The sequence below is a fragment of the Falco biarmicus genome, chromosome 3 (genome assembly GCF_023638135.1).
Source record: "Falco biarmicus isolate bFalBia1 chromosome 3, bFalBia1.pri, whole genome shotgun sequence".
NCBI classification, from domain to species: Eukaryota; Metazoa; Chordata; class Aves; order Falconiformes; family Falconidae; genus Falco; species Falco biarmicus.
In genome coordinates this window covers 25,905,838-25,918,404 of record NC_079290.1, presented here as the reverse complement: position 1 = coordinate 25,918,404, position 12,567 = coordinate 25,905,838, and the positions used below count along the sequence as shown (strand labels likewise).

The following is a 12,567-nucleotide window of genomic DNA, read 5'->3' as shown; positions in this document are numbered from 1 at the left end:
AATACATTTAGTTAGTTTTGACTAAACTAAAAGATACTTTTAAATGGATCAGCAATACTGCACAGTTCATTCACTTGCCAAATGAATGCTCATGCTCATACTGGTAGCACAGCAACCAGCAGAAGCAACTAAGAGCAGGCAGGACCAGCTCCTTCTTTTGGAAGGCCAGTTTTAAGTGACTGAGTTACAGACATATGCTTCCTGCGCTGATACCACAGCCCAGAAAATAAACCCAGGAGAGTTTCTTGTTGCACATTCATAGATCAAATACAAACTTATTAGCCGACCTCAGCGAAATACTGGTTGTTTCTAGACATTGAGGACATAGAGGCAGTATGATCAAGTTTCTGTAAAGATGTTCAAGATCAATAGAAGTGTAAAAAATATTGATCAAGAAAAACTGTAGAACATTTATCTTGGTTTAGTTTTATGACAAAAGGGACACACATTGCTTCTGTACGTAGTGTTTATGTTACTCCTACCAATCAAAAAGCTAAGGAATGCTGCAAAGCTTTTCAGATGGGAATGTGGGCTATAGGCTATACCAGGGGTCCTCAAACTTTTTAACCAGGGGGCCGGCGCGCGGATGCAGAGGCAGGCAGTCATCTGCGGCTGCTTGGTTCCCCCTCCAGCCCCCAGCAGGGGTACTGGGAGGGTTCTGTAAATACCGGGGGCCGGATTGAGGACCCTGAGGGGCCGTTTGAGGACCCCTGGGCTATACTCTTAAATCCCAGTGTATTAGATTTTGTAAAAGACACAGATTTAAGCCAGGTCAGGTTTTGGACGAGAGATTGTTGTCAAAAATCTTGCTATCATAGGTATGGCACAACTAAGTTGAAACAGCATCTTAAAGCTCCTAATAGTATTACCGGTTGTTTGTGTTGAAGGTGCCTACTGAAGTAGTATAGTTTTGACTATATTCTTCACCATGTATTTCCTCAATGCCTTGAAATTTTATCAGTGGTCAGTGAGTGTGACATATCTTAAAGAGTACTGTTACCTTTTTATGAGCACAGATACCTAAATCTTGTTTTCATAGTTAGAACAGTTCAGTTGAAGAATTTGTTCTTAGTAACAACATTGCTAAATGGCTAAATGGATGCCTTTGAGTATGGGACATGATTTTCAGTACTGTGAAAATCACATTGCAATAATAGTTGATCATTTTATGATTTATAGACTTCATTTAGCATATTTGTGAACAAAGCAGATGAAAGCAGCTAAAATGTAATAAATTCATAGTTATAAAAATATTTACCTTGAATACTTAATCAAAATATTGGCTGAATCTGTAATTCTATCACTGCAATATAATAATAAATGCTGCATAATATGGGTTTGGAAGAGGAAAAAACCCAACTATTTACAACCGCCGAGGAAGAACATGCCATCAGTACAATAACTGATGATGGTGGCTAGAATTCTGGTGGATAAACCAGCTCGAAGTTTCAAAAGTGCCGAGCACCACAGCTGTAAAATCGTGACTGATGCAAAGACATAGGTTAATTTTACCTTAAAATAGAATCAACAGGGCAAAAGACCAACCATAACTTCTTCACAGCAGAAACATTGTAATGAAATGAAAACTAATTACAGTGTTTAGGGCAAGACAGATCTGGCAGGCAGAACAGTTTATAAACTAAACATGTAGTGGCACTTAAACAATGCAGTGACTCTGCAGTTTCTGAGTTGTTCGGTAGTCCTGGAACAGACAGATTACACATCCGTTTCTACTGGTGGGTTTTGGGGAGGGGGAAGGAGAGCTGATTTTGCTGAAATTTTTTTTTAATGTTTCAGTGAGGAGGTTTTATTTGGAAAAAAAGGCTTGAACATCATTATCTCCTGAGCAGAGACTGATTTAAGTAGTAGAAAGGTTGATTTGAGTGTACCGTTTACATCAAGTAACCCTCAGAAATCAGCACTCCAAAATGCTGACGTTAAACTCTGATTTAATTGAGCAGCTGCTACAAGTGAATAGGAGTTGAGATAGCTCAGCGCTTTGTTCCTCTGTTCTGCATGTACACAATAGATTTGGCTCAACAAGAGCATTTTTTATTAAACAATGCTTTCATTTGCAGCTAGATGCAGCATATAATTGTATCATACTCTGATTACAATGTAAGCACATTAGCTTACAGTTCTGCGTTCTTAAGGTCTATGGCACAGGTAGCAGATACGATGATATGGCTGTTCTTCCAGCCTCAACACGTGCTGAACGCACATCATAAGGCAGATCTTAATCGTGAGGTTCAATGCCTTAGATATTTCTCATTCTGTTAAAATGCTGGATCATGTTCTAACTGGTTTTATTTCTTCAAAGTTCCAAGAATTGTGAGGACAAAGAATGCGAGTGGTACAGATGAACACCACAAATCAAACCTCCTTTTCATAAAGAAACATTTGCATTTCCTAGTTAAATTTTGCTGGAAGACGAAAGTGACGTAGCAAGTTCAAAGGCTGAGTCAGGTATCAGCATCACGAAGGCTCAGAGGAGGACAGGGGACATGCCAGGTTGGCACAGCAAGGGCGGTGGTGTCCCAGATGGCAGGGAAGTCTGAGTGAGTGAGCAAAAGCAGAACAGCAAAACCACAGTGCCACAGCTGGTCTTGTTTTACAGTTACGGTGGTAAAACATCTTCATAGCCACCACGACTGTGAGAAGATTTAAGAGATTGCTTTGACTCTTGATCTAAGTGATTCTTAGTAAAGGGAAGCCGAGACACGAAAGCTGGAAGTTTGCAGAAAGCTTCGCAGCACATGGTTGCAAACCTACGAGCTTTCACAAAACCCCAAACTTCATAAAGACGCACAGGTGGCCATGAGCCTGCCCGAGACTAAAAGGACGCCATGTCCCAAGCGTCCCGGCTACGGAGGCGGGAAGGAGACCCAGGCGCCCGCCGCTCCCGCTGGTTCCCCCCTGCAGGGCCCGCAGCCCCCACAGCCCCCACAGCCGCCTGCGGCCGCGGGCAGGCCGCCTTGCGGCAGCGGGAGCAGCCTGGGAGCCCGCCGCCCCCTGCGCGTCCTGCGGCAGAACAAGGAGCCGCTGAAGGATGCGGGGCGCTGAGGCCGCTGCGGGAGGGCCGTGCAAGGGCTTGAGGAGGCGCTGCCCCTCCGCCGGAGGGCCCCGCGCCCGCACCGCGCCGGCCCCGCCGCCTGCCCCGGCCCCCGCGGCCGCGGCTGTCACGGCCCGCTCCCCGCACGGCCCCCGGGTGGCGCCCGTCCGCGCCCAGCGCCGCCGGCGGCGCCGCGGCCCCTTTAAATGGAGGCGGGGCCGAGCCCCGAAGTTTGCACAAGTTGCGGAGCGGGGCCGGCGGTACTGTGGAGTTGTGTGTCCCGCGCCGCCATGGCCCCCCCCGGCCGCTAGCAGCCCCCCGCCATGGACTACCTCACCAACTTCACCGGCAAGGGCGGCCGCCTCCTGCGCGGCACTGCCAGCCGCCTCTGGGGGGCCGTGCCCGGCGGCCTCCGCCAGGTCCGCTTCCAGGACGGCCGGAGCCGCGGGGCACCGGGCCCCGCCGAGCCGGCGCCAGGTACTGGCGGGGAAGGGGCCGAGGGAGTGGCGGCACTAGGGGCAGCGGCGGGGCAGGGGCCTTCCCGGGCATCGGGTTCGGCTTCTCGCCCGCTCTGAGCCTTCCTGGCGGGGAGCGAGCCGCGGGGGAAGCGGGAGCAGAAGCGGGAGGGGGTCCCCTCCCCAGCGGGGATCGGCCCGCCGTGCCCGGCCGTGGCAGGGAGACCCGCGGCGGGCTGCTCTCCTCCGCTGCCGGGGCGGCCCCGAGCAGTGGCCGAGCGAGGAGGCGGCGGTGGGCGAGGGGGAGGCCGGTGCGTGGGCCACGGCCTGCCCCGCCGCGCTGCCGGGCGCCCGCCCTGCTGCCGAGCCTGCGGGAGCGGAGCTGCTCCCCGGGCGGGTTGCACCGGAGGACGGGTCTCATAACAAAAAAACAACCTTCGCTCTTGCCGCACGTCTTCCTGATTTCAGTGACAGTGCCACTACTCTTGCTCTCATCACGCCCCACCCCCCTTCCCTGGTACTTTTACTGACCAGGGTGAGGGAGAGCAACAGGAGCACAAGGCCCTTGGTTCGAGGGCTCCCTTGTGTGCGGGGTGGTTCCTGCGCTCCTGGTGAACGGGCACTAGTGCTTTGGCAGTACGTTTAGTGATGGTAAGGGCAGAAGCAGTACGTCTGCCTTGCAGTGGTCAGACAGCTCAGTCAGGAGCCAGGGAGTGACTCAGTCCTGTGCCTGGGGGTCAGCGTGCTGCTGTTGTCACCCCCTTTCTTGATAATGCCCTTCGGCTCTAAGTATGGCTATTGTAACTTACTCACCTGGAGTGAGCACGCAGATTGGCAAGAAATACCATGAAAACTGGAGGGATGGACAGCAAATGTATGCAGGCTGTGTGTGCTGAAGAGGGCTGGGCAATAAGGACTCTAGGGAGGTAAAGCTCTTGACTGGAGGTTTAAAAACAAACCATGACACAACAGGTAAAAGCAGCATGGTCTAAGGACTGCTTGGAAAGAAGAAGACGTATATATGGACTAACATTTGTGAAAATGCTTTATAAAAGTTTGAAGAGCAGTATACAATGAATAGTAAATCTCCCTCCCACCCCCCCAGTTTCAAGAAGCTCTGTGCTAAGTGGATGATCACGTGTTTTTCATAGTCTGTTGGGTTATGCTGAAGTCAGGCTTCCACTGAAAGGTAACACTAAAGACCCATGAAGTTTCTTTGTTACTTCAGGTTATTTTGGAAGGGTAAAATAGTTGTTTTTATGAAGAGAAGCAAAATCTGCTGCTTACTATAGTAGGCAAGGCAATAGAAGTGTCTATACAGTCTGTCAGATGTAGATGATACTTCCTTGTGTGCCTTGGATCACAATTCCTAGACACAAAGCATAATAGGTCACCAGCTCTATTTACAGTGCCACTTTCTTTCTTCTGTGTCTGTCTCCCTGAAGACAGTCAGGGAGAGAAAGAGACAATAGCTTGTTTTTCAGCAATGAAATGAAGTACCTAAGTATCTTGTGTAAGGCCTTTACAAACTGTTAAAGGCTTGTTAAAAATTATTACTTACTCTCTTCTGCAGAAGCAAAATGGCAGTAAAACTCTTCAGCGTCTTTTAACCAATTACAAGGCCATGTGTTCAGCTATTAGTCTAAAGCATCTCCTGTAACATGTGATTTCTTGGAGGGAAAAGCTTTCTTGACTGGTCTTCCCATCTTGCTTTGGGACAAAGGATGAACTTAGACTGCATTATAATGTTTTGGGGTTTCCCTAGCTTTGAGCAGGAAGTGTATTTCCTCAGATACTTTCATATTGTAATACTTAAAACTTGTGTTAATGAAAAGTGACTGCAGTTCTGGAATGTAGTGTGGGTTTCTGTGTGTATGGAGTTTGATGTGCCTTTTTGACAGGACAATGCTTAGGATTTTCTCACCTAGGCAAAGCACAGTGTGCGAGGCAGTTAGACCTTGGCCCTTCCATGCTGTCTTCTCCTTTGCCTGGTTTCTGTCAGTTATGGGCAGAAACAAATTCTTGTGCCTGTAGAATTCTCCTGGCAAGCATTTTGCTGGCATTCACAAACCTCCTGTGCCCTGGTAATGGGTGCTGTGGAAGCTGTAACAATGATAACAATACTTCAGTTGAAATCCAACCTCTGTTTTAATTAGAGATGAGTCCCCTGACATTAACTTAAACTTTAATGGCAAATCCTGACTACTCCAAATGTTCAACTTCTGTGTGGTGTTCTGTATCCAGGCCTACCTGTTACTCTAGATTTTTATCCCTGCTGAAGACTTTCAGAAGGATCTTCTCAGTGTTCATTTCTTTGCATGGTTCAGTTGTGGCTATACATTAATTCTGAATAGTTCTTCGTAAGTACCTTAAAACCATGTTTCCAAATTTCTGAAATAAAACCCAAACTTTTCTGTTTTTAATTATTTTTAATTTGACTTCTATAATAATGCATCTCAATTTTATTCATGTAATATTAGTAAATTTACATTTACTGTTTTTTTACTTGTCTTACTGAACAGCTGCTCTGTAAGGTTTCCAAGTTCAGGGAGGCAAGTCTGTTCTATTGCTGTACCATAAATCACTGTTCTGAGCCTGTGTACTTCTTTAGGGATATGTAGAACAGTATAGAATATTTCTTAGTGAGGAGGAAGAAGACACTGGGAGACTGGGTAGTGCCATAGGAGGCTCTAAACCTGTTTAACCAGTTTACATTGTGTCAGCAGCCAAGTAAGTGAAATAACTTTAGAAAGGTGTTCTGTCTTTTTAATGTTTTTGGTGGAGGATAAAAATACAAGGAGAACCATAAATTCTAGAGAAAGCATCTGGATTTAATAAAGATGCTACCTATAATTTCAGTGTGTAAAGTTGCTTTTTTTTTTTTTAAGGCGGCTTTGTAAGCCTTTGAAATATAACTTCTAAAGACAGTCTATTGATAAATTCTAGAAGGAGCTAGTATGTATGTATGTGTTCAAGGCCTGGATTTACCTAGAAACTTTGGCTTGAACAGAATGTAGCTGCCTTGTTTATTGGTATTGTAGGTGTTCCTATGTTGAAGTTGCATGTGTTTTTATTTGCTTTAAGATGCAACTCAAGGCTTAAGGGAATGTGTGATTAAGGATTATCTTTACTGCAGAATTAACTTGAGTGTTCAGTTTAATTTGCATCTCATCTATACAAACATCTTACTTAAATGAGTCAACAGCATGTCTCATAGTTTAGCATGCTGTTTGCTTTGTCTGCTGTGTGAGAGGGAGTGTAGCTAGCAGTGAGGGGTATGGTTATGCTGCCTTTCTGTGATGCTGATGAGGCCATAGTTTGAATATCTTCCTTGGTTTGGTGTACCGCAGTTATAGAAGGCTGCTAAGAAACTGTAGACAGTTCAGCCAGTATGTTTAGAGGCGTGGGATTTACGGCCTGTGAGGAAGGACTGAGGGAGCTGGGCTTTAGTCCTACGAAGAGGAAACACTGGCAGCTTAAAAGCAATCTAGTTGTGATCTTGTATGTGAGAAGAATGTGCTCCTTTAGGTAGTGGTAAGACATGATGAAAGAAGGGGCAACAGACATGAGAGTTAGCTTGGGAGGTTCAAATTGGACAATGGAAAACCTCACAAGAAGAGTGGCCCATCACTGGGACAGGTCACAGTTTTAAGCTGACCTAATTTGATGTTGACAATATTAAAGAGGTTTCTCCCAGATAACACTCTGATTCTGTGAGGATATTCTTCCATACCTGGACTCTCATGCCTCTTCCCTCCTAGACCTTTTCACCTCATTTCCATCTGTGGTCACTTCATGGAAGGAGAAGATACTGCACAGGCAGTCTTGATTTCCTGCAGTATGTCTCTCATTAAGTACGGAAGTTAAAGAACTGAAAATCAGTCACTCAGGATTCCATGTTCAGAGAGTCCTCGTAATCGGTCTATTGGGAAAATTGTTTTAGCTGCTTCCTATTAAAAGGTTGTTTTTTCTGTTGTTGCTGGTTTTCTCCCTGAGGCTCAACTTGATTGTTCAGTTCTGAACCATGTGGCCTATGGGTTTATTTACTTTCTTTTTTTTTCTTATCAGCTTTCGAGTCTTGATTAGCATGATAGCCATACACAGTATATCCAGTAAGCCATGTGGCCCGTCAGTCCTCTGTACTGTGGTGAAGATAGCAGCAGTGTGTTAGAAAGATAAATGTGCAGGGGCAAGTTATATTACATTTGTCAAGCTCTGCTGTAAAAATTAGTATCCTCATTTCTAAAAATCTGTTTTGGAATAAAGCAGACATATGAACGAGGTATGTCATTCCCTCACTTCATATATATTCAGTACTTCTAAGAAATCATCTTTAACAGGTGTATGATAAAGTATGAGAGAGGCTTCACACTGGGGAGACACAGTTCTGCGAGTTTTCTTGCACACACTGTTCTGGGTGAAGCACATGTGAAATGTACCAGCAGCCTTTACAAAGATGCTAATGCTTAGTTTTCATGTCTGAAAATACTTCAGTTGGTACAGGCATAAGAAGCAAATGTGATCTTGGAATGTATCAGGCTGGTGACTCAGTCATCTTGTGATATGGTAATGTAGGCACAATCTCTTCTTCTGATTTATGTGCTACTAGTATATAGAAATTCTTAAGTATTCCCTCAGTGTATGTGATGTTAAATGATCTTTTAATTCATGTTATGCTTTGCCTAGCCTTTGCTGTTGATTGTGCTTCCCAGTTTCTTTGCTGATATGCAACTGAGCTGTTTCAAAAACTAGTCAATTTGGAACTCATTAATATACCCCTCCATTCTGCTAGTTTCGATTTCACTCTCCTGTTTAGTGAATTTTTTATATAACTTACAGTTCTTAGCCCATTTTTTGCTGTTCAATAGAATTATGATATATCAGATGATCAGACTGCAGTTCAGTTCATATTGGTTTCAGTCATCTGCTTGATTAGTTTATAATCTAAGTAAAGTTTATTCTACTTCGACTGTATTGCATTTCTAATGTGTCATGTTGCATTTTTATCTTAATTATTCTGTTTAATTTCAATTTCTAACACTAAAACAGTTTTGATGATGGTGTTTTATCAAGAACCTGCATGTTCAGGGCTGCCTTTCAACTTGCTACGTGTATGAATAATACCTTTCTGTTCATCAGTAAGCAACACCTCACTGCGTTCGATGTGTAGATCTCCCTCTGGCTTGGCTTGGTGGTGGCCTCATGCACCTGCATTGCCTGCCAGAAAAATGTGGGAGGAATCAGTTAACAGTCTTGCTTGCATTTCAAGTTATCTGTTAGTCCTGCTTAAAGTAGGGAAGACTGTGACTTCAGGCTAGATTTCTCAGTGCTTTATCCAGCTGGGCCTTGAAAATGTCTGAGGATGGAAACTGCATAACTGCTCTGGGCGATTAGATCTTTACCTTTTATCCAGTGACAAGCTCTCCTGTTTGTCTATTATGTTTGTTGTCTTTTGTTCTTCTACTATGCTATATATAAAGAGCCTGGCTCTTGTCATCTTGGCACCTGTGACACCTGTGGGGCGGTTGCCTAGAAGGTGCAGAAAAGCTGCTGTTACAGTCCTTCAAAACTATCTCTGCTTCAGGCTGGAGAAGCTCTGTTCTCTTAGCCTCTACTCACAGCCCACTACTATGTTGGTGGCCCTTCCCTGCAATAGCTTTCATTTATTGATGTCTTTTTTACGTTGAAAGGGATTGGGAGGGAGGGGGATGGTGACTTTAAAGCAGGTATTCCAAAAGCAGAATGCCAAGTTAAGGAGAATAGTTGCTTCTCTCTGGTTCTTTCAGTCTGCTGGCTATGCTTCTATTAATACAGCTGAGGATGTTGTTGGCCCATCTTGTTGGCAAGGTACTATGCTGTCTTGTGTTCAGCTTGCTGCCTACTAAGACCCCTAGGTTTTTTTCAGCAGAGCTGCTTCCTGGCCAGTGTTGAAAGGGCTCTTCCTTCCCATGTGGCGGATTGTTGACCTATTGAATTTTATAAGGCTGCTGTCAGCTTGTTCCTCCAGCCTGTCCAGGTCCCTCTGCATGACAGTCCTGCCCTCAAGTATGTTGACTGGTCCCCTGAGTTCAATGTCATCTGAAAACCTAGTGCAACAAACTTGTATGTTAAGATGTTTACTGAGGCATTGGGTGTAACTTCACATATGCAGTAGATCTGTTTGCATGTTAGCAGAGCGGTTGTAGTGCACAAGTCTGCTGCATGGTTAGGATAAACTGACTGACCTTGAGCTCTTCAAAAAACTAAGCAAAGTGTTAATTTTTTAAGATGTGTAAGGGTAATTTGATATTGCTGTGTGATGGTCAAACTGCTTGTTTGGTATTGTGTAGACTTGAAGATGTACAGCTAAATGGGCTTAAGTATTTGAAAGATGTGGACAATAATTACTGATTGGAAAAGCTGACTTCCTTTCCTGTTCCAGTAGACCAGCCACGATTTTTGCAAGTTTTCATTAATATATGCGTGTGCTCTGTGGAGAGGTTGTACAAGGTGGAGATTGCAGTTGGGTAGGCTTTAATATATTGAATTGTATACATGCATCTTTCAGATGGAACAGAGAAGGAAGCTTACTGTTGTTAACATATGCTGTAGCATAAGCTGAAAATTTGGTGAAGCATTTGTTTACCCTGAACATGAAATGTTATTTTAGAAGAAAGCCCCAGTGACGCGTATACCAGGAGTGTCATGCACGAAGCTGGCTTTGTCTCCTAGCCATTTGGAGAAGTGGTCTGCCTTAAATTTGTTTCTATTTAATTGGGTTTTGTCCTTAAATCATGCATTTAATTATTTCTGCCTATCTGCTGTGCAGCAGACTGGATAGCAGAAATGAGTTTTGTGTTAGGGGAACCACAATGAACTTGAATTAGTGCTGAATCTATGTTGCAGGAAAAAGCTATTTTGATGTGTTTGAAGTGTTGATGCAGCATTAACAAGGTCTTGGTTTTATTGAGGAAAAACTTGAACCAAGGAATCATGTGGAGAACAGTGATAGGGATCAAGAGTTTTGAGAGCATGGCTTACTTGGAAAGAGTGTATTGCAGAATATGTAGCAGTTGCTTCTTAGCCAGAGGAGACTAAAGGGTTCACTGTTTATGACGCTGCCTTGGTGTGAAAACCTACCATTTTGGCTAGAAAACTGTAAGCTACTATTAGGGCATCTTTGTTTCCGATTCCTAAGACATTGGAAGATCACAGACAATAATACTGCAGTAATTAATTAGCACAAGCATACCTAACTGCAGAAGGAGGAGAAGGGTCAAGGAGGCAGTTGCTTTACTCGGATGTAGCCCCTGCTGTTAGGAACCCCAAGTCACCAAGCCTTACGGAATATAAGAGTTTTCTACTTCAGTCCTTTTTTTCTTTATGAATAGATTATAAATATGTAATTGTTACTGAGCAGACCTAATCTAATAAAGATGTAATGTCTATGCTTCCTCTGTTTTATCAATCAGACAGTTATTACATGTGCTGCTAAATAGCAATGTATTTGAGAATATTTCAAAGAATCACAAGAAAGGAAAGAAAAGTAGTCTTTCAGGGTTTTAATAATCTTTCCACATGTGTTGCATCTTTTTTGTTTTCTTAAGATCCTGTGAGAAATTGTGCCCTAGACAAGCATTTAACAAGGTTGCTGCCTCAGCCTTTTTCTTAAACACATATAAACCTAATGCATAACTTGCAGTTTGGCGGGAGGGAGATAAATAATCTTTTTCTCATATTCTTTATCATAATAAGCTCAGTTAATAGTTGTCTACAACTTCCATTAATTGTTGACTTGTTCAGCTTGCTTTATCTCAGATGATGCTTGTTTGGTTTATCAATTTATTCCTCTGGCAAAAGTGATCTTAGTAATTCTGTTAACATTTCAATGACTAGAAGATCAGCAGCTGAGAAACATTGCAAGTTATTTGAGATTGAAGCTTATCAGGCAGAAAAATCATAGGGTAAAGGAAAACTTTTATCCTCAAGCTCTGCATAGAGCAAAATAGATTCTCTTAAGCAGTTCTTTGCATGTATCATTGCACTGTTACTCACAGTACAAATCTTGAGTTCTCTTTACCAGCTCTTAATTGCCAGAAGTCCAAAGGATGTGCTAGAAGCATCAGGAAACTGAAAGTCTACAGTTCAGCTCAGATGGCATACTAGAAAATGAGAAATGTTATTCTTGTTATGTCAGTTTGAACTAGCAATGCCACAGCAATATTTTCAGTCAGCCAGAACTCAGTGGCACAGGGCTGTACAGAGGCAATTAGTAGAACTCCCTGTATAAATGTTGGAATTTAACTTCAGTTGTCTTCAAATCTCAGTGGCATAATGCCACTGACTATTGTATGTTTTAAGGTCAAAGCTGCCTCATTGAAAACTGTATGTTCCTGAAACATAATACTCAAAAAAAACCCTTTTCCTATCTTGTGTAAGTATGTTGGCATACCAAGTCCTCCCTCTGGTTATGTTGATGATCATATGTAACCATTCTTACGTAAGTTTTCCTATGCACATGTTCAAAATGACACCAGACCAATACTCAGTCTGAACACCACCTTTTGTGTCTTTATAGTTCTAGTTTTTAAATACTAGACAGTTGAAACATTTTCTTGTCATTTGTGGATCTGTCAAGTACTACTTCACTTAATTGTTTGAAGCTGTTGCAGAGGCCTGATCCTGTAAAAAGGGAGTTCAGAATTAAAGCGTCAACCCTGATGTTACCAAAGGTGTGGTCTTATTTCTGTCTAAACTAGCATGGCTGGAGACATGATAACCCAGCACTACAGATCCTCTTGTTAAACAATGTTGACTCTTGAGGCTGTGTGGTTGGTGGTGTCAGGTTTTTCTTATACCTATGGTCTGAGAACATCAGCCTTTGGTAGTCTGGCCAGCTCACTGCTGTCAGATAAGACGATTGTGTGCAGCCTCACAAGATGAGCTCGTGTATCAGGAAAATAAGTAAAACAGAAGGATAAGCCTGAATTTCATTGATGCTGAGGTCTTTTCAGACTACTGCATCCTGTGCTGGCAGTTGTTTCCACTTTCACATGCTTCCTAGAATACTACAAGCACAAG

The 12,567-nt window shown here is 43.5% G+C and overlaps 1 protein-coding gene across 7 annotated transcripts in view; it reads left to right on the top strand.

Annotated features, from left to right (window-relative positions):
• OXR1 (oxidation resistance 1) overlaps positions 1-12,567 on the top strand; it is a 290,302-nt gene that overhangs the window by 208,510 nt on the left and 69,225 nt on the right. Inside the window, exon 1 of one of the 7 annotated variants that reach the window (XM_056331089.1) lies at positions 3,282-3,529. The exons of 5 other annotated variants lie outside the window; for them this stretch is intronic. In XM_056331089.1, coding sequence (XP_056187064.1) covers positions 3,376-3,529 — 154 coding nt within the window. In that variant the 5' untranslated portion in view covers positions 3,282-3,375. Of the gene's footprint in view, positions 1-3,281; positions 3,530-12,567 lie in introns of those variants that run through there. One more of the 7 variants, XM_056331094.1, reaches the window with a different exon arrangement.